An 18,740-nucleotide genomic window follows, 5' to 3' on the forward strand; every position below is an offset into this window, starting at 1 on the left:
TGAAAGAACTGAAAAGGCCCTTTCTTTGAGCCACACTTGGACTTTAACTAACTTTTTAAGTGTTAGGCGCCGTCTCTAATCATGATTCATGATATCAATCTAGAATCATCACATCAAAGTAAAACCTGTTTATTGGAAATTCTCCAGAAGTCTGGCCTACATCCTCCAGTTAGCTTTAGGTTTAGGATGGAAAGATCAAAATTGTTTAAATAATAAATGATTCAAATTCATACCAAACTTTTGCTCGAACTAATAATCATACCCAGAACCCAATAATATATGCATTTACATTTGAAACTCAAATTATAAAATGATCAACACGATTAGAGATCATTCTCTTATCCTCCCTCAGCTGTGTATAAAAAATAATCAACCCGGAAAACAAAATAAAACTTATTCCACCCAAAGAAATGAGGAAAACAGGAAAAAATCCCCCAAAGTGTTCTGGAAAACCCAGAAATCTTACACGGTTCCCTTCACACATTTATTATGTTAACCAAAAGAAATTTGAGGACTCAATACATATCAGGGGGCATAGGAAGGAGCAGGCAGGAAAGGAAATGGTGCAACAGACGCATATGCTACAGGTGGCTGTGCTTTTCTGTCAACAGAGGTATTGTTTGGCTTGTTCTTCCTGCCAGAATTTCTGCTCTCTTTGACTATAGTTTCTGTGGAAGATGAAAGCTCAATCATTTTCTCTGAATTTTGTTCTGTAAGGCTTTGTTGGTTATCAGTGAGACGGTGAAAGAGGAGTCCCGACATAAATACGGGAAGATACAGGAGGCTGGCATGGAACATCCTTCTGGCCTTTTGAGTAGTCCGGTCTTGGTAGAATGACAATGCTGCAGCACTTATTGCTAGAGTGATGAGCGACGATTCAAGACAAAACCATCCAGAAGTCACTCCCCCTGACAAAACACATTAATTTAAATCTTGAGATAAATCCCCATGGTAAAGTTATTTTCAAACACAACTATCATTAACATAACAACCACTTGCACAGGTAAAAAGGATATTAGTTTAGTCGAGAAAGAAGCTTAGCAATGCAAAAGGATATCTTAGTATGGCACCAAGTTTACAGAATCACATTATGGTTGAAGGCCACATTTAGAAAATATGAAAAAACAAAAATAACATTAACAAATCCTGTGTTTGCTATACTGTAACTCACAATCATAGGCCAAATATCCCAATGGAATCAGATACAAGCAATTTCTCAGTGCCACTGAAGCAGTTCTGTGACCAGAAGCATCAGCAAGTGATAGCATCCTATACCTGAAAAGGGAATGAATGATAAAAATTAGAATTTTCAAAACTAGTTTTTCCCAATGGATTTATGCTGTAACTTCCACAGAAAACTGTACTTAGGATCATGTCAGGCTCCATATCTCAGCAAAGCCTCCAGCCTATAGCACGTCATAAATAAATAGTTTGTGCAATAAACACGTTTCAGACGCATGATCATATTAAAAAGAAGAAAAAAAGATTTCATGCTGAAACAATGTCCCACAGTATGACTTAGCCAACACCAAAGCAACATCTGTGTACCACTTCATGATAAAGTGAGGACCGACTGATTATCTCAATTATAAATGCTGCAATCAACAATAGATGTGCATACCCTCCAGCAGCATAATCAGTACGGCACAAGTACGCAAGAGCCATGAAGTGTGGTATTTGCCAGAAATAGAGAGCTGCAGGGAGAAGCATTCCATTTAGGGTAACCTGGCCGGCAGCAGCAGTCCACCTGTGAATTCAGTAAGAGAGAATATAAGCCTCCATGAAAGACCTCTTATCACAAGTGCACAAACGAAAATCAGATTTCACAAAAAGGACCACAAGTTCCCATTTAATGTGGGCCAAAGCTGTTACACAATCAGCTTGACATGATTGCCAGAGTTTATTTATTCTATCCCTTAAAATGTGGATATCAAATTTGTATGAAGTGGTGATCAATTATCCAATTTTTTATTGAACTCCAAAAGCAATAAACATTTATTGGATCAACTTCATCAGTAGCACTTACAATGTAGTGAAAGGAAAAACATTTTTCTCATGAGCTATGGAAATAAATTCACATACAGTTAAAAATGCAACTTAAAAATAAAGAATAAATTACCCGAGAAGGGGAGGAATAGCACCAACAACGGCACCAACCCATGTATTTATTGGGTGAATTTGCTTCAATGGTGTGTATACAAATGCATAAAGAATAAGATTAGAGGCTGCAAGCCCGGCTGTCAACATATTAGCCTGCAAAAACCTTGTCATCAAAGTTGCAAAATTAGTCTCTCAGCTTGCAGTGCATTGCACATTAGGTAAATACAGAATATCACATCTTCAGAGTTCGAACCAAGCTTATTTGGTCACCTTGCAAGACAATAAAGCAGTGCCAGCTACACCAACAGATGCTGCCCAGGCAACAGCGTGCGGTACCGAAATGCGGCCTGAAGGCAGTGGTCTTCGCATTGTTCGCTTCATTAAAGCATCATTCTTTATCTCAAATACCTAAAAACACAAAATAATCAACCATGATCATTATGATAGCAACAAATCAAAGCAAGACAGTTCGTATTCAAAAACTTATAGGCTGGGATTATTTGCACACACACAAAAATAATACTATAGTACTCCACATACCCATATCACTAAATGCACACATTGCTAAAATTTTAGAAATGATTTTCTTCTAATCAATTTTCAACTGAATTCTTCGATTCATAGTATTTTTACTTCAATTAAACATAAATCTATACATGTTATAACGGGTATACTTAGTCTCACTCAAGCTTAAGAGGTATTGAACTGAAGAAATCATTGATTAATTTTAATTGGAAAAGTGAAGTGAATTTATAGAAACCTGATTTAAAGAATTAGCTGAAGCAGCAACCATCATAGTTCCAGTACAAGTCCAACAAAGTCCAACTATGTCAATAGCGGATCCACTTCCTAGCACAAATCCAGTTCCTGATGTTGCAACAACTAACAGGCTATATATACAATCACAGTAACACCAATCAATAAAAAAAACGAAATAGTAATTGATTAATTAATTAATTAAAATGTTTTTATAAGATTTCAGAGAAAAAAAACCTGAGGCGAGCTTTAGCGAGTTCCGAATAGCAACGACCGTAGTGGCGAACCAGGGACGAGAGATCAGCGGCTGCAGCTGTAGCGGTATCTGTAGCTGTGGCTGTGGCTGTGGCTGCGGCCGATGAGGAGGAGGCACGACAAGGAACGCCATCGGGTTTTCTGTTGACTAGAAACCCTAATTTAGTCGATGAATTTTGGTTCTGAGATTGGGAATGAGACAGCAGTCGTCGCACGACGCCGTTTCTCCACATGATTTGATATGCTTGTAAACCTAGAAGTGATGAAATTGCTACGCTATGTTAAAGATGAGCATTTTCACCGGTCGATTATGGATTGATGAATTTTCCAGTATTTGGGTTGTTTTTGAAGGACGCTGAGCTTTGACCTAGTAATTTTAAGAGCCCAAACATTTGAAAAATATGATTGACCTCCCCGAGTTTTTTTTCTTTCAAAAAATGTCAATTCACCCCCTCCAAATCCCAGACATTAACTAACAATTTTGCAATGAAATTTCATGTTTGCCTTGCATGGAACGGCTTACTTTTTTCACATTGTTGATGTAACAAGACTATTTAAGTAAACTGTGTTCTGTGTATGCTCGTTCTATTAAGGTTTGCGAGCATCTCCACTAATCCTCTGGGATTTTAAAGTTAACGATCGAATAAATTCTCTAATAGTCATCCTTATTAACCAACGAGAGGAATCGAATTCAAAACCTCTTGAATAATACATTTAAGAGTCTTTATCACCTCACCCGACTATCCAGGAGTGGTTATTTTTTTCGTTGTTTATGAACTTGCTTCAAAATTAAAGATAAGGGAAGAAGGAACAAATTACTTCAACCTCACACAACTTTATTATTATTTGACAAACTTTTCACAATAGGAGACAGGTCTCTCCATATTTAAGTCTCGCAAAAGGTTCATACTTACTTATACAAAGTTTACATAATACATTGCTTAATTAAACACACCAGAAAGCAACGACAAAGTAACTAAGAGATTAGGGGAATAATTAACTTTAACCCCACTCTCAAATCTCTGCTTTAGTTTTCGTCGTGATCATCATTCATCTTGTCCTGGACGAACATCTCCCGTACAACCCATCTCCAGTACTGCTACTATTTGCAGGCTCATGATATCCAATGTTCTCAATGGCCCCAACAGTCTTAAACAAGCGCCTCTTGTTGATCTCCTCCACTAGTGAGCGGTGCAAAAGTTGGCTGCGGACATCCACCATTGAACGAATCCTGGACATNGAAGAAGGAACAAATTACTTCAACCTCACACAACTTTATTATTATTTGACAAACTTTTCACAATAGGAGACAGGTCTCTCCATATTGAAGTCTCGCAAAAGGTTCATACTTACTTATACAAAGTTTACATAATGATAATACATTGCTTAATTAAACACACCAGAAAGCAACGACAAAGTAACTAAGAGATTAGGGGAATAATTAACTTTAACCCCACTCTCAAATCTCTGCTTTAGTTTTCGTCGTGATCATCATTCATCTTGTCCTGGACGAACATCTCCCGTACAACCCATCTCCACTACTGCTACTATTTGCAGGCTCATGATATCCAATGTTCTCAATGGCCCCAACAGTCTTAAACAAGCGCCTCTTGTTGATCTCCTCCACTAGTGAGCGGTGCAAAAGTTGGCTGCGGACATCCACCATTGAACGAATCCTGGACATCTTCGTTTGAGGAATATTGGAGCCACAAGCTCTCCATGAATTTATCTTTTCATTGCACTGTTTATGTCTTGTAGTGGGGCAAAATCTTGTAGTTTTGTTTGTCCTTGCAAAGCACTGAGGCTCTCCTCCTCTATGACTTAAATCAAAATCTTCTTCGTTGCCCGAGTGGTAATCTAAGTTCGAGTACTTTAAGGAGTTAACGGAGCCATTGGAACTTGCATCATCGTTATTCAACAAGTCTTCACATTGTTGAAGCCAGTTATGGGCAGAAGGTGTGAAATCTGGGAGAGAAGCGTGGGAGGAGGAATAAGAAGATTTGGAGTAGAAAGGATGGTGGCCATGGATTACTGCATCATCATCATCATCATCATCTTCATAGATGAAGCTATGCTGATGATGGAAGTTAGGTGAGCCACAATACTCCTTCCAATTTGGGACCAGAGAAGATATCTCTTCCTCGATCATTTCAGCAATTTCAAGTGGTTCCCAATCAGTTATCTCCAATTCCTTAACCATCTCCAAGGCAACATCAGTCGCTGTGTCATTGAAAATATCAAAGGGAAAGTATATGTTCCTGCTATGACCTGTAAGATTGAAATTAGCCTACTTTTGTTAACTTGCAATTCGCAATTGAAGTCCAAATTTTAAGATTGAGATGCATTAAGGTAGTACCATCTTTGTCTGAAATCTTTACTTTGAGAAAAATGGTGTCATCTTCAGGATTCATGGTGCCAGTGATGGTCATATTTGTAGTCTTTGTTGAATCTGGAGCCATAAAAGATGACAATGGCTCCACGACTACTGCTCCATCAGTTGACTTTTGACAAGGGACTTTCGGGATTTCCCCTTCATCAGACGCTAGAAATGGGTCAAGCAAGAGCTCTTTAGCGGGCAACCTCGTGGAAACATTCTCCAAACATTTCCCCACAAAACGTCGGGCCTCTGCATCTTCAATTCTGTAGAATGCTTCTGGCAACTTTCCCTGGTGATTAATTGATCAATTAATTAATGGTGTCACCGTCAGATTTCCATAATAATAATGATGTTGTAACAGTAAGATTTATTACCGAAGTCACTTTCTTGTAAATTTGTGCTGGTTTGGAGCACTCGCTATATGGATACTCAGTTGTAAGCATCTCTAGTACACACATGCCAAAGGAGTAAATATCTACCAGCTCGTTATAATCCTCTTCGTACAATTCTGGTGCCATGAATTCCGGTGTACCTATAACACTGTGGGCGTGTTGAGAACCACGGAGAATTGCAGCTAATCCAAGATCACCGATTTTAACTTGCCCCAGATGGCCATTGACAAAGATGTTATCGCACTTGAGGTCTCTATGTATCACTGGAGGGTCATGGCCGTGTAGATAAGCAAGAGCACCAAGAACTTGACGAGCCCAATTTTTTACTGCTCGAATGTCTACTCGGTGGTACTTGTTTCTGTACCTGTGTTAATTATATCAGGCTCAGACGCTCAGTTAAATCTTATCGTGATAATTGCAATTAAGTTTCATGTTATGTAATTATTTTAAGGTGGAGTAGTTACTCTCTGAGGGTGCCGGAAGTTAACATCTCAGTGATGAAATTGAAGGTTCTTCGATCGACATCGATCCAAGAAGTGTAGAACCGAATGATTGAGTCATGATTGAGGTTCTTAAGAAGGTGAACCTCACAGTAGAGCCGCTGCAATTCCTCTGGTGAACGGAATACATCATTGAGTTTCACTTGATTCCAGGCTACTTCCATTCCCAACACTTCATCAAATGCTTTGTACACTGTCTTCACGGCTCCTTTGCCAAGAATTTCCCTGAACTGTAAAGAAGAAATTAATCAACCAGAAGGTCCAGAACACCCTCATTACATATCTAACCTGTAAATTAATTTAGTCCTTCAACTGGTTTATAATCATTCAATTGCCATTGACATAAATCTTAAGTATGCATGTAGGTCATCAGGTTAAAACGATTAATTAAGTGTCAATTAATAGCAATTTAAAAGTCAAACTCAGTTTATGTATAAGCCATTTAGATTGAACATTAATTCTACATGAACATTACTTGATTAATGTTTTCTTAAGTTCATTCATTAATATGAAAAAAGGTTGCATTATTCGAGAAGTAAAAATAGTGTGGAAAATACGAAGAAAGTGCCTTCAAGAACAGTCAGCCGGCGCCATCCCTTATTATTCTCAATTTAATATACCAACTTTTTATAAAGTAAAGAACATATTCAAGGAAACATGGGGCATAATTTATGATTTTTCTTTTCCCCACAGCTAAATAAAATTACTAGGAGCTAGAACTAGAATCAGTGAGCAACATGCATGCAATAATAAAGTTTGTACTGGATGCTATGAAGAACCATAAATGATTAATCCAACATATATAGATGATCAGATAATCAGATTTATATAAAAAAAAGAATAGAAAAAGAAACTTACACGACCATACCGACCGGATGGATCGGTTTCAACGTATGGAAGCTGAGTCTTGGCTCCATTAATGCAACCTCCTCCTGAACGCGAACTCTTGTACATGACTGAGAAATCAAAGACCCTCAACCGCAAATTTTCAGAGCTTATTTATTGTGTATATAGATGTATGTAACTGTTCCTAATATTATTTAATTTCAACAGTAAATATGAAGAAAGCTGTGAGTTTTATTCTATGGGATGCGAGAGAAGAGAATTATACTAGCTGGTGCTCGATGATCCGAGGCTTTCCTTCATGGTTTTCATAAGAAAAGACTCCGAATAATAACCAAAACAGCCTTGAATAATCGACACACAGCATAATCCAAGCCATCTCCACAACTGCACGTGAACAATACTCGTAGTCTTTGGTAATCATCTGTGTTAAAAAGACCAAAATACGAATTGAAATATCAAAGATTGTACAGAGCCAACAGAATAAAAACTGTGAAGAAGGGGTCGGTGGGTGTGATAGAGAAAGAGAGAGAGAATCTTTGGGTTTTGTCTGTTAAATTAATGAACAACTTTTTGAAAGCAAGTGATACTATCGAAAGTGGGACTACTGGAGAAGACGAAGAGAAATCAAGGAGAATATAATCTTGTTTGTGGTAGAGAATTAATTTTTGAGATATAAAAAGATCATAATAATCTTTGAGACTTTGGCATGAAATATTCAACTGGGTTGCTGCGAAACTTGAAGAATCTATGGCTACGCTTCGACAGCACCATTTGTGGATGTCAGAGCTACAACAATTCAAGAACTACAGCAAGATTTTAGATTGAGAATCTAACGAGAAAACCAAAAGGGTTGAGATAGCTTTTCAGAAGCTTGGAGAGATTAAGAGGAACAGACAATAAAGCAGTAGAAAAAATATGAAAAAGAAGACGTGGTGGTTGTTATTATACAGTAATAAATTTAGAAAAAAAAAATAAAAATATATATATATATATATATGCGGCCCCAGATTACAAAATTAAGGTGACGCAATTTGACGCAGTCCAAAATGAAATAATTACATTAGATTAAATTTATTTAATATGAAAAAGAGTTGGTATATTGGGAAGGGTGTATCTGATGAACATGTATCACTGTACGTGGCTAGCTTTGGTGAGCATCAGGCACCAGGAGACTTCAATTCGATTCATAGTTAATTCATTCATCTCGATGAATAATCAAATTTATAAATACTCTGACAATGAATTCATTTTGAAATTGTCTAACTCTTTTTTTTTTTAGTGATTATTGAATATAGGTTAATAAATATAAGATTAATAATGTAGGGTGTTAATACATGCTGGATTCAGATACATGGTAGGTGAGTTTCTATAGGTATTATCTACTTTGGATACGCACGGTTTTGTCTGGAAACTTGCATGGTTTAAGACTTTAGGTATTATCTATTTTGGACCCGCATGGTTTGGTCTTGAAAAACGCATGATTTTGTCCTATAAAGGCCCTCGACACATAATAAGTAGGTTCTCCAAGGTATTGTTCGTTTTGAGTCTTGGGCCCGTACGATTTTGTCCTGAAAAGATGTCTCTGGTTGGTGAGGGTATCATTATTTTATATAAACATTTAAGACTCTCGTCTCCTAACCAATGTGAGATTTTGACACCAAAATAGGGTTTGTTCATTAATTTACTTGGATTTACCAAGTTACTGAACAAATATTCAAGAAAGGTTGCTTATGTTGATGGCTAAACTAAGCTTCGTTATAATAAAAACAAGAGCAAATTGATGATAAGAATGGAAGTTCTGTCGATGAACAATTAAGTTAATTATTAGAGAAAACGAATATTCCCACCCAAGGTTTAGAAAAATCTCAAGTTAATATCACTAGTTGTATTTATTTTACAGTCCTACCCTTAAAGTAACGCATTTTCTTTATTTTAATAAACTCTCAACTCTTCACTATACCACAGCGTACATTAGCAACTAAAGTGCACCGACGCTTTCTTTGACAAAAGATAGGCTCATGTTAGCAAAAAGTAGCTCACGTTAGTAGTGTCAAAGACGATATTTTTTAGCTTTTTTCGATCGATTTTGAAATTCAAAATCACTTTCGAGACTACTATTAGACTCTTCACAGCTTTCTTTATAAAACTCATATCTTCACTTGCTAATCTCACTCACTGTTTCTGATCATCTCTAATAATCACTAATAATGTTAGATTAAGGGTGAAAATTGAAATAAATATAACTAGAGATATCAAGTTGAGATTTTGCTAAAGGAATGGGAATATATCGTTTACTCTAATTATTATAAATGTTGACAAAGATAGTGGCCCCAATGAATGAGGCAGATGCAAAGTATTTGATATACACAACTGTTGTTAATGTCAATGGTTTTTGGTTGGATCCCAGTGCCACCTGTCAATTCAAGTGACACGTCACACACGAGGATAATCATATTTTAATTTTAATTTATTGTTCCTCTTAAGGCCACTGATTTTATTTATAAATTTGCAATTAGTACATCCTACAGTACATCATAAACAGTAATTATTTTGTATTTTTGTGGTGGTATTAGTTTCAGGATAAATCTATCCTTACAAAGAAGTTTACAAAGTAGTTTACAAAGTGAAAGAAAAAACAAAAGAAAAACGAAAAAAGAGAAAGAGAGAGAGAGAGAAATGATGAAGATGAAGGGTAGAGATTAACTTTATATGCCTCCTTTGTAGGCTTCTTTGTAAGAATAGTAACTCCCTTAGTTTTAATATAAGAAGAGTTTTCACCTTTTGACTACTTGAAAAATTATTATTTTCATTTAGGATAAAAGATACGTTGATTAATATAATAATTAGTATTTGGGTAAATGAGATCTATTGTTGAATAACGAGATCTATCTTTAAACAGACAAGATTTATTATGAACTAATTAATTATAAATAAATACGTCTGAGTGTAGTGTTTGTTATTTTACTTAACTTCTTTTATAAAGAATCCTACTGTCCTATTTTATTCTTATCTTCTTTGTCTATACTCTATAGTTGACGCCTCAAATTGACGTTGATATATAAAATAAATAAATGGTTCATTATTTTGTCACAACCTGGAAATTATAAATAAAAATTAAAAGAGTTGACAAGCAAGTTTTGTTAAGCACCACGAATACTGCATCTGCCGTCCTTGCATAATACGGCAAAATGATGCTCATTCAAGATTCATTGCAGAAAATTGAATTTGAAATTGCAAATGATAAAAGCTAATTTTATATTCCATGACCATAAACATATAGCACAGATGGGCAGTTTCTTTTTTTACATGTGTTATGATTCTAGTTGAATCAATGGGTATTTTTGTTTTGTTTTGTTTTACTAAATAATTATGAGAAAGAGGCCAGTGAAAATTGCTGCTAATGTCACCAATTAGTCAATAATTTAATACCCAATAACCCAGAGTGAAGATTGAAGCATTTATACCAGTAGCAACATGACTATAATAAAGGGTTTTACTTTTACTATAGTCCATATAACATATATCAACATGAAATTTGTAAACTTGTAACGTATAACCAAGGTCTTGAAACTTGGCCTGACCCAGCCTGGCCGGTTTAACCGGTTAGACCAAGACCAGGGGCCTTCTCCTAACCGAGTTACTACTTTCAACTATTCTCGAAATCCCTAATTTGATTGTCGACAAACGAAAGGCTACCAAATATGAAGATTATAGGGGTTTTGTAGAGTAAAAGTCAATGGTTCAAGGGGTGATGTCAATCGTCAGATTGAATTTTGGACGTCAAAATCAACTAGAATTTGACTAAAAAAATAAATCAAATCACAACGATATACGCAAGTCACGACTGATGAACGAGAGACTACCAATTGCCAAGATAGAAGAGTTTTGTAGAGTGGAGGCCAATGGTACAAGTGGTGGTATCAGATTAAATTTTGGCTGCCAGAATTTGGTCGAAAAAATCAAAACCCTAACTATGCAAGGGTATGATTGCTAGATTTCAAACCTGAAGGGATTGATTCGTATTTTTCAGGGATGTGTTTGCAAAATTTCAAATTTTTTGGACCACCGAAAACTCAGACTGGTCAACCTGGCACCTGGCCCTTAGCCGGGTGACACCCCACGTCGTGTTTCAAAACCTTTATTACAACCAAAACCCCATAATGGAATACCCAACTACAGATTCTTGGTGGGGGGGTGGTGGCTATGATGCTTTTTGGTTGCAATTTCTCTAACAAAACATAGCAAATAGAATTGAACTATTTGCGGGCATACTTTCAGGATGACAATATATTGACAGCACAAGAGAAAGAGGGAAGGTGGAACAGTATCTAATTTCTAGAAATGCATTGTGAGCATCAAACAGAATAGCCAAAAATGTTACACTATTACAACTGCCAAAAAACATTATTTCTAGTATAGTATCGGTTGCATCAGACATCAGCAACGATAATATCTGTGTCTATAATTTTGACCTAAGATGGCTGACATGATATTAAAAAAAAAAAAAAAGCCTGGTTAAAACCATCATTCAAGTATTATCCTGTACATGAACAACTCAAACCAATGCACAGCTATCAAGATTTTAAGGAGTTAAAAATAATTAGTAGAATGTACAAAAAGCCTTCGAACCATACACAAAATAATCAACTCCATATTTAGCACTTTCGAATGGCCATAGGAACCCATAGAAAGCTTGGGCACCGGCTGGTCTGTTAGCATTTACTCACCTATTAACTTAACCATATTCCTTCCCACTGCCATCAGATAGATAAAGGGGGAAAATCTTCATCTTTCAAACGGTATGATTGTACAACAATCCTACACGTCCAAAACAAAGAGACAGCTTAAACAGAATTCATGTTTTTAGCACTGCTGATAAGTTAAAAATTCACATGAGATTCTCATACCTATCTTGATCATTGCCCATTACAGGTCTGGACTTTTGCATCTTTGGTGATGAGAGACTTACATTTGAGTTTTGACCATGGGCAGAAGCCACATTTGGTTGTCTACTGCTCTCAAAAGGAGTCACCCCAACAGAAAGATGTCCTCCAACTGACCCAAATTCCACAGTCCTCTCTGACGGATGACTAGAGCCATTGGAATTAGGTTGTGCCTTTTTCTCAGGGGAACTTGAGTGGCAGATATCTGAAAGTCCACTTTTTCCTCCACCTTGATGAACATTAAACTGTACTGGTGCCAACTCACGGCTGCTTCTCTCAGGAAAATTTGATTCATGGGGTATCATGACACGACCATTGCTACGAGGAGACCTAAGTGGTGCTTGATTCCTTCCCCTCAAAGTCAACGGCCTATCCCTATAATGGCTCTGCAAATTTTAAGCATAAAACCACTTTGAGATAACAAGGGCTGCCACTTGAACAATTTAACAAAAAACAGACACTATAATCTGAGACCAAGATTGGCTCAGCTGGCCCCACATAACATATTTAACATAAAAATAATGCCCAAGATATCAAAAGGCTTAGAATAAGTATACCGCATTGGGAAAATAGGTCCCTGTTCCTCGAGGCTTTGGCATCTCTTCTATACCAAAGCTTGCACCAGGCAGTATCTGTGGATTAATGGGATAAAAAATTGGTCTTGGCATAACGCCATTGGCATGGGGGATAACATTTCTCCTGAACGGCAGTGACTGTATTACATCCCATGAATTTTTGTTCTGGAACTGAGAAAGCAACTGTGAAGACATAGGAGAATAGGATGCATTCAAGGTATGCTCATACCACGACCAGCCATGGTGCAAACTAGTAAGATGAATATCATAATCCCCACTGAGATCAGATAAAAAATTCAAAGCTTTGGGACTTCCAGAAGTCTTAGGTGATGCCTGATAACCACTGTAACCATAATTAAAATCTTCTGAGGACCAAGCAACGGTACTCATTATTAAAGGATGGTGCTTTGATCCAGCAGGGGATAGAACATCATGAATAGCACCCTCATCTTGATAGTCAGGTACAATTAAGCTGGTTTCCTTGCAAAGTGCTGGCAGAATCCCAGAAGACGTGTTCTTCTCAGCAGAACCAAAATTTGCTGGCTGTTTCCACTCTACATTCCCATTTCTCACTTCTCCATTTCCCGTAGGTGAAGAAGTGAAATATAGATGTGGTGCATGATGTGCTTTACCCACAAGGTAAGGATTCTCTTCAACAGTTGGAGAGGAAGATTTGGAGGCACCATTTGAAATTTTAAGATCTTGAATTCTGGAGGTAGCTAGGTCTTTTGCATCCCCTGAAAGACGGTTTTCTGAAACAGCTGTTCCATCCACAGAACCATGCAGTTCATTCATGGTTCTGCCGTCACTCGGTTCAGTCTCAGATATCTTAATGTTGCTGACACCACCACACAACTGTGCTTCATGATCTAACCTACAATTCTCTGTTATGCCACTTGGATTGGTGGATTCTGATTCATAGGTAGTCTGGTCTTCACATGACTCTGTGCCTGAAAATGTTGATGTGGCACCAAACCCATTGTGTCTATTTAATGGGGCAGGGTCTTGAACATCAGGTCTCTGTCCACTTCCATGTCTATCCAAAGTGTTTGAGAAAAACTTTTGGAGTTCATCAGCTAAGCTTTCCTCTGGCTGTGAAAGGATGCGCCCAAGTTTTCTAGCCCCATATGTAAATGCACTCCTTATACGATAAAAGTTCCCTGCATGGTTAAAGGCAGGTTAATTGACTTTTCTTTATTTCTATTCTCAATTCACGTTATCATTAGCTACTCATCAACATTACTAGGTAACAATCAGTTTTATCAAATTTATAGCAATAAGTCACATACCATTTGTATCAAATTATCTCTCATATTATCCAAGATTCAATATGCTATTTCCCAAGAAAAGGAATTCCTTTATTAACAATATGCTATTTTCACAAAATCTATTCTCTATTAAAGCAACATATGTAAGTATTGAATTCTGTTTAGCATATTCATTCTTCATTTTGACATTATATATACCAGAATATATAATTATTTACATCAGAAAAATTTCAACAGAGAAAATGATACTGTTAATGTCAACTTGTCCACAAAAGAAGCAAGATAAAGATTTAAAAAATCATGTCTAATGCACACTGAACCACAATGGACCAATAATAACCATGAGTCCTTTAATATTGGATAAAAATGAAGAGACTCTAGGCCTCCCCTACTGACTAATGAAAACAGTTTCTACCTTTACTCACACTGCGGCCAAGGTTATTATTCTCTTTTAGCGGATCAACTATGTTGAGATGCTTTGGAGGGAATGTTCGTGAATTTGTTTCAAAGCCCCTTGAAGGAGCTGAGAACTGTTCTACACAGTCCTTTAAAAACTCGGTAGAGAGCAATAGATCCTGTCCACCATTTTCAGGTGTCTCAACTGGAAAAAGGACCAAATTAATAAGATTATTAATCAAGTGACATAAATCAAGGAAATGCAGCACCAAAACTCAAAAAGTGGTTGCTCACCTACAACTTCTGGCAGGGAGGAAACGCGGACAGGCCCATTCAAACTGATGCAGTAGTTGTCCCAGTCAAATTTGCTGAAGTAGTCCAAAAATTTGTATAGAACCTAGAAACCATTAAATACTCAAAGAGTAAATTACTGAAAAATATTTGAAGCATACAAATGCATATTCTTGCAAGGACTCACCGCTAAAGGACCATTTAATGATGTGTGGAATAGATGGAAAATATACAAAACCAACGTCTCCAAGGCATATGTAGAAATCAAGCCATGATGAGCACCAAGAATTCGACTCTCATAATAGCACCAAGCTTTGATTAGTATAATACTGCGCTTAAAGAGATGGTCTTTTCCAATGAGACGATCAACCTGCAAAATAAGCAGAATGTCAATTACAAAAACACAAGTATAGTCCACTGTACATCATGCTCCATCTACAACGAACAAGCATTATGATCCTGATCAATACACATCCCTTTCCAAACTCGCCCATTAAGCTCAAACATTCATAGTTACATAATTATTGAACAAGACACATAGAAAGGTGAAGAATAACATAGAGGAACTTACACTAGAAACACCCATTAACAGAAAACATAAGGTAAAATTTTCCATTAAATAATGAAAACACTACTTTTTCCCATTTAAGAACAATTACAAAGAAGCTACCTGCTCAAGAAAGCATAGTGTACACAATCCTCCTAATTGATTGAAGGAGATATCTACCACAATGTTCTGCACCAGACATTTTACAAGTTTAACCTGCCACCAAAAAACCCAATATTTAAGAAGCCAAACCTAATAATATATAACTAAAGGGACTTCCATCCCATAAATAATACGCGAAATCCACACTATATCAAAATCATACATGTACTGTAATTTCATCCTAAAAGAACATACCACATAACATACAAATAGGTGTACATGCGAAATTCACATTTAATCTCAGATTGTTGAGTGCTATTAAAAGTAGATTGATTGGCTGAATCAGAAAGTAAAACACGAGGACAATTAACTAAAAGACGTTAAATTAAGAAATGGATTAAATCATGTGGAACCACTTTTAGTAGTTGCTTAAGAAGAGAACAAAAAAAGAAAAAAGAATTACGGCGACATGAGTTAATGAAATACGAAACCTGAATACATAATTTTACATATAATCTAAACATTATATTTCAAGGAGTTGAAAAACCACTGTCTCGTTAAAAGCTTTGCCAGAGAAACTAATAATGCTGAAAAACTGTAACTCACAACATTTGTTAAGACAGAAAAGCTACTGTCTTTTCAAAGTTGTCAATGGGAAAGGGCACCGCATATATCAAGGCATGTATCGGGAGACAATTAAGATTGACTCTTTTATTAAGGTATTGCAAAGCAAAGCCTAAAAATAAAATAAAAAATTTAATTAATACAAAAAAAATTCTTCTTAATAATTCCATATTTCCTTTTATTTAATCTTAAAACTCTTATACTATCGCTTTTCCAAAATCCTTATGAGCACATTTATTCTTCTCATCACCACAATAATGTGCTAGGCAAAGTACGGTAGCTTACCATAGCAAAAGTTTTCACCAAGTAAATCCTTCACAAATAGTCACTTTTCTAAAGGGCAGAAACATGTCACCCTAAATACAAAAATACTTATATTGGGAATATTCCAGATGTCATTTGTAAAGAATTTAATCGATAATTTAAGAAAGGGGACAGAACAGCTCAAAAAGATGAATATACTATTATGTTCTTTGGCCTTCACAAGCAAACAAAATGATAAAAATACAGATAAGAAGGAATCCAGGGGAAAAAAAGTAGTTAAAGACTCCAAATTGCCGCATATTGCCAAAAGTTTATCAAGTAATTTTCAGCAAAAACGTAGTCCCTAAACCAACAATCTGTAAAGGACATAAGATATTTCCAAAAGAAGGCGCATACTGTTTCCATGTTTAGAAAACAGACAGAAAAGTAAACCAACTAAAGGAGAAACAAAGGTTTTTTAAATACTATTAAATACTAACTAAATATCGCAAAATTATAAAGCGAGATCGGTTGCAACTTGAACTAAAATATAAATATAGTATCAACAATAAACTAACATTCACTGATGGTCGATATCTTGAAAAATAACATATATGAGTTGAGTATAAAATTCAATAAATATAAGATTAAGATTCAAGTTAAAAACCTCAGCACGGATTAGTTGGGTGTCCTTCACTACAAACTCTGCAGCCCTGTTTTGATCTTCTCTTTCAAGGACAGAACACACATCATTGGCCAAAGCCTCCTCCACATTTAGACCACCAAAGGCAGTCAGATCAATATCTCCATCAGGGAGATAAGTCTTCAATGGCACCGAACCAAATGGAAATACCTATGATGAATTTGCATCAGCAAATAATCCAGATTTATCCAAACTCGCCACATTTCAGGGACATCAACATTCAAATACAACATTTTACAGTTCATCATTGCATACAATTAGAAAAATAAAAATCTAAATAATCACATATTGCAAACAACCAACAGACAAAAGAAAAACGCACAGCTCATTGTGCCTACGAATTGGGAATCCACGTAGACAATCATGGTAATAAGTATTAGGGTTTTTCATTAGAATAGATGATTTTATTTCCAAGCACGCCAAGCAAAAAATCCACGAGCATTAATAACTTAAAGCTAACGACCAATGGCATCGTAACCTAACTATTTCTCCTAACTCCCAAAAAGAGAAGAAAACAACATCCCCGGATAGGCAATAGTGCATAAAATACAACTCATTATCAAAATTATTAAAAATATAATTACAATAGAACTTATAATTACTACTCTTTCTTCAAACAGATTAAAAATCCGATAAAGTAAACCAAAATCTACTCACACAGACTACTGTAAAATTAGATTTCTTCAACTCAAACTAAATAAGAGAGTTTTAACATCCAATCCAGACAATGAGTTCCAAAACTGTAGTTTAACTCAACATATAAAAGTAACGAAAAAATTAGCATTTGCATAAACAAAAATAGTAATATTGAGAATAATATACCTGAAACAACAATGAGATTTCTTAAACTATTCAAATGCAGAGCTCACTAGCAGTGCTTCATAATTAGAATTATAAAAAAAGAAAAAAGTAAAAAAAAAACCTTAAAATCATAATAATTATTTTCTTCTTACCGCACAACCAAGATAGTTTCGAATTAATCTTTGCACGTAATCAATAACCGATTTTCTTCTTTCTTCGGAGACAACAGTGGGCTGAACCTTGGCAATGATACCCTGCGTTGCTTCCTCAGCTTTCTGCCAGTACTCGGCACCAATTTCCGTTTGATTTAACGAAACTGACGACGGAGACGATAACGGTCTCTCTTCTAACACGGCGCCGCTTAGTTCAGGCGACCAATCTCTGAGATCACCCATCAACGACTTAGTAAAAACACCGGAAAAACTAAAATGTTCCCTCGCAATCAGCACGTCGTCCCAACGACGGATTCGATACCCGTGGGGACACGGATTAAACGTACAACCATTCACGTGTCCGATTTCTGGCCAATCAGGTATTAAAAAGATGCTCCTGATCTGAAACAATATTTAATCTTCGGCGATCAGGCTTCCGGGTGGGTGTGAAAACGGAAATAAATTTAGAAAACGACAGCTGAATCAAAATAAAACGACAATAAAATTTTGGGGAAAATGTTGCGAACAGGTGGCGATGAAGGTGGGTGATTTTAAAGAGAAGGACCGATTTTTTTTTTCTGTTTTTGTTTTTTTTTTTCGCAAAAATACGGAAATCTGTATCCCTCGTCTCGCTTTCCGCTGTTTATTTCTTTTTCTTTCTTATCTTTTAATTTATTTATATTTATCTTTTAATTTTTTTACTTTTAACCTTTTACGCCAAATTTTAACTTTTTAACCGTGCCACGACCGTACGGCGCAAATATGTGACATGCTTCTCTCTTTGAATGCATGTTCCCCTAATAATTTTTTTTTTTTTTTTTTACTACAAAGAAATATAATTTTATTAAATACCATAATGTTACTTTATG

The 18,740-nt window shown here is 36.1% G+C and overlaps 3 protein-coding genes across 4 annotated transcripts; all 3 read right to left on the bottom strand.

The window, feature by feature from the left end:
- Positions 1 to 253: 253 nt before the first annotated feature.
- LOC116122934 (protoheme IX farnesyltransferase, mitochondrial) lies at positions 254 to 3,475 on the bottom strand. The gene is made up of 7 exons (XM_031408736.1): positions 3,094 to 3,475; positions 2,861 to 2,990; positions 2,371 to 2,508; positions 2,120 to 2,253; positions 1,622 to 1,747; positions 1,172 to 1,275; positions 254 to 908 (listed from the first exon to the last, which is right to left on the bottom strand). Exons 1-7 carry the CDS (start codon positions 3,342 to 3,344, stop codon positions 526 to 528), a joined length of 1,266 nt encoding a protein of 421 aa, XP_031264596.1. The 5' UTR covers positions 3,345 to 3,475; the 3' UTR covers positions 254 to 525.
- A 571-nt stretch (positions 3,476 to 4,046) lies between these two features.
- On the bottom strand, positions 4,047 to 8,148 carry LOC116122917 (probable serine/threonine-protein kinase WNK5). Of its 2 annotated transcripts, XM_031408719.1 has the most exons (6): positions 7,239 to 8,148; positions 6,345 to 6,610; positions 5,863 to 6,244; positions 5,468 to 5,777; positions 4,775 to 5,379; positions 4,047 to 4,329 (listed from the first exon to the last, which is right to left on the bottom strand). In XM_031408719.1, the coding sequence occupies exons 1-6, from the start codon at positions 7,332 to 7,334 to the stop codon at positions 4,162 to 4,164; spliced, it is 1,827 nt and encodes a 608-aa protein (XP_031264579.1). In that variant the 5' UTR covers positions 7,335 to 8,148; the 3' UTR covers positions 4,047 to 4,161. The 2 variants fall into 2 exon arrangements, with proteins under 2 accessions (XP_031264579.1, XP_031264578.1); XM_031408718.1 differs by lacking the exon at positions 4,047 to 4,329 and having other exon boundaries at positions 4,366 to 5,379.
- Positions 8,149 to 11,530: 3,382 nt separating this feature from the next.
- LOC116122931 lies at positions 11,531 to 18,483 on the bottom strand. Its single transcript, XM_031408732.1, has 9 exons — positions 17,872 to 18,483; positions 16,883 to 17,068; positions 15,370 to 15,462; positions 14,887 to 15,069; positions 14,703 to 14,805; positions 14,428 to 14,613; positions 12,727 to 13,904; positions 12,134 to 12,555; positions 11,531 to 12,044 (listed from the first exon to the last, which is right to left on the bottom strand). Exons 1-9 carry the CDS (start codon positions 18,112 to 18,114, stop codon positions 11,987 to 11,989), a joined length of 2,652 nt encoding a protein of 883 aa, XP_031264592.1. The 5' UTR covers positions 18,115 to 18,483; the 3' UTR covers positions 11,531 to 11,986.
- Between the last annotated feature and the right edge of the window lie 257 nt (positions 18,484 to 18,740).

This window comes from Pistacia vera, unplaced genomic scaffold (assembly GCF_008641045.1).
Source record: "Pistacia vera cultivar Batoury unplaced genomic scaffold, PisVer_v2 Contig139, whole genome shotgun sequence".
NCBI lineage: Eukaryota > Viridiplantae > Streptophyta > Magnoliopsida > Sapindales > Anacardiaceae > Pistacia > Pistacia vera.

What these genes read in the sequence shown, in the direction of transcription:
- LOC116122934 (XM_031408736.1), bottom strand. Translation starts at nt 3,344, where the DNA reads ATGTGGAGAAACGGCGTCGTGCGACGACTGCTGTCTCATTCCCAATCT. An exon ending in CAGCTAATTCTTTAAATCAG is followed by an intron (nt 2,509 to 2,860) that starts GTTTCTATAAAT and finishes TTGTGTTTTTAG; the next exon opens with GTATTTGAGATAAAGAATGA. An exon ending in GCTATTCCTCCCCTTCTCGG is followed by an intron (nt 1,748 to 2,119) that starts GTAATTTATTCT and finishes CTGAATTCACAG; the next exon opens with GTGGACTGCTGCTGCCGGCC.
- LOC116122917 (XM_031408719.1), bottom strand. Translation starts at nt 7,334, where the DNA reads ATGTACAAGAGTTCGCGTTCAGGAGGAGGTTGCATTAATGGAGCCAAG. An exon ending in CATCCGGTCGGTATGGTCGT is followed by an intron (nt 6,611 to 7,238) that starts GTAAGTTTCTTT and finishes TCTTCTTTACAG; the next exon opens with TTCAGGGAAATTCTTGGCAA. An exon ending in ACTTCCGGCACCCTCAGAGA is followed by an intron (nt 6,245 to 6,344) that starts GTAACTACTCCA and finishes TAATTAACACAG; the next exon opens with GTACAGAAACAAGTACCACC.
- LOC116122931 (XM_031408732.1), bottom strand. Translation starts at nt 18,114, where the DNA reads ATGGGTGATCTCAGAGATTGGTCGCCTGAACTAAGCGGCGCCGTGTTA. An exon ending in GAAACTATCTTGGTTGTGCG is followed by an intron (nt 17,069 to 17,871) that starts GTAAGAAGAAAA and finishes AATTCATCATAG; the next exon opens with GTATTTCCATTTGGTTCGGT. An exon ending in GGACCTATTTTCCCAATGCG is followed by an intron (nt 12,556 to 12,726) that starts GTATACTTATTC and finishes TAAAATTTGCAG; the next exon opens with AGCCATTATAGGGATAGGCC.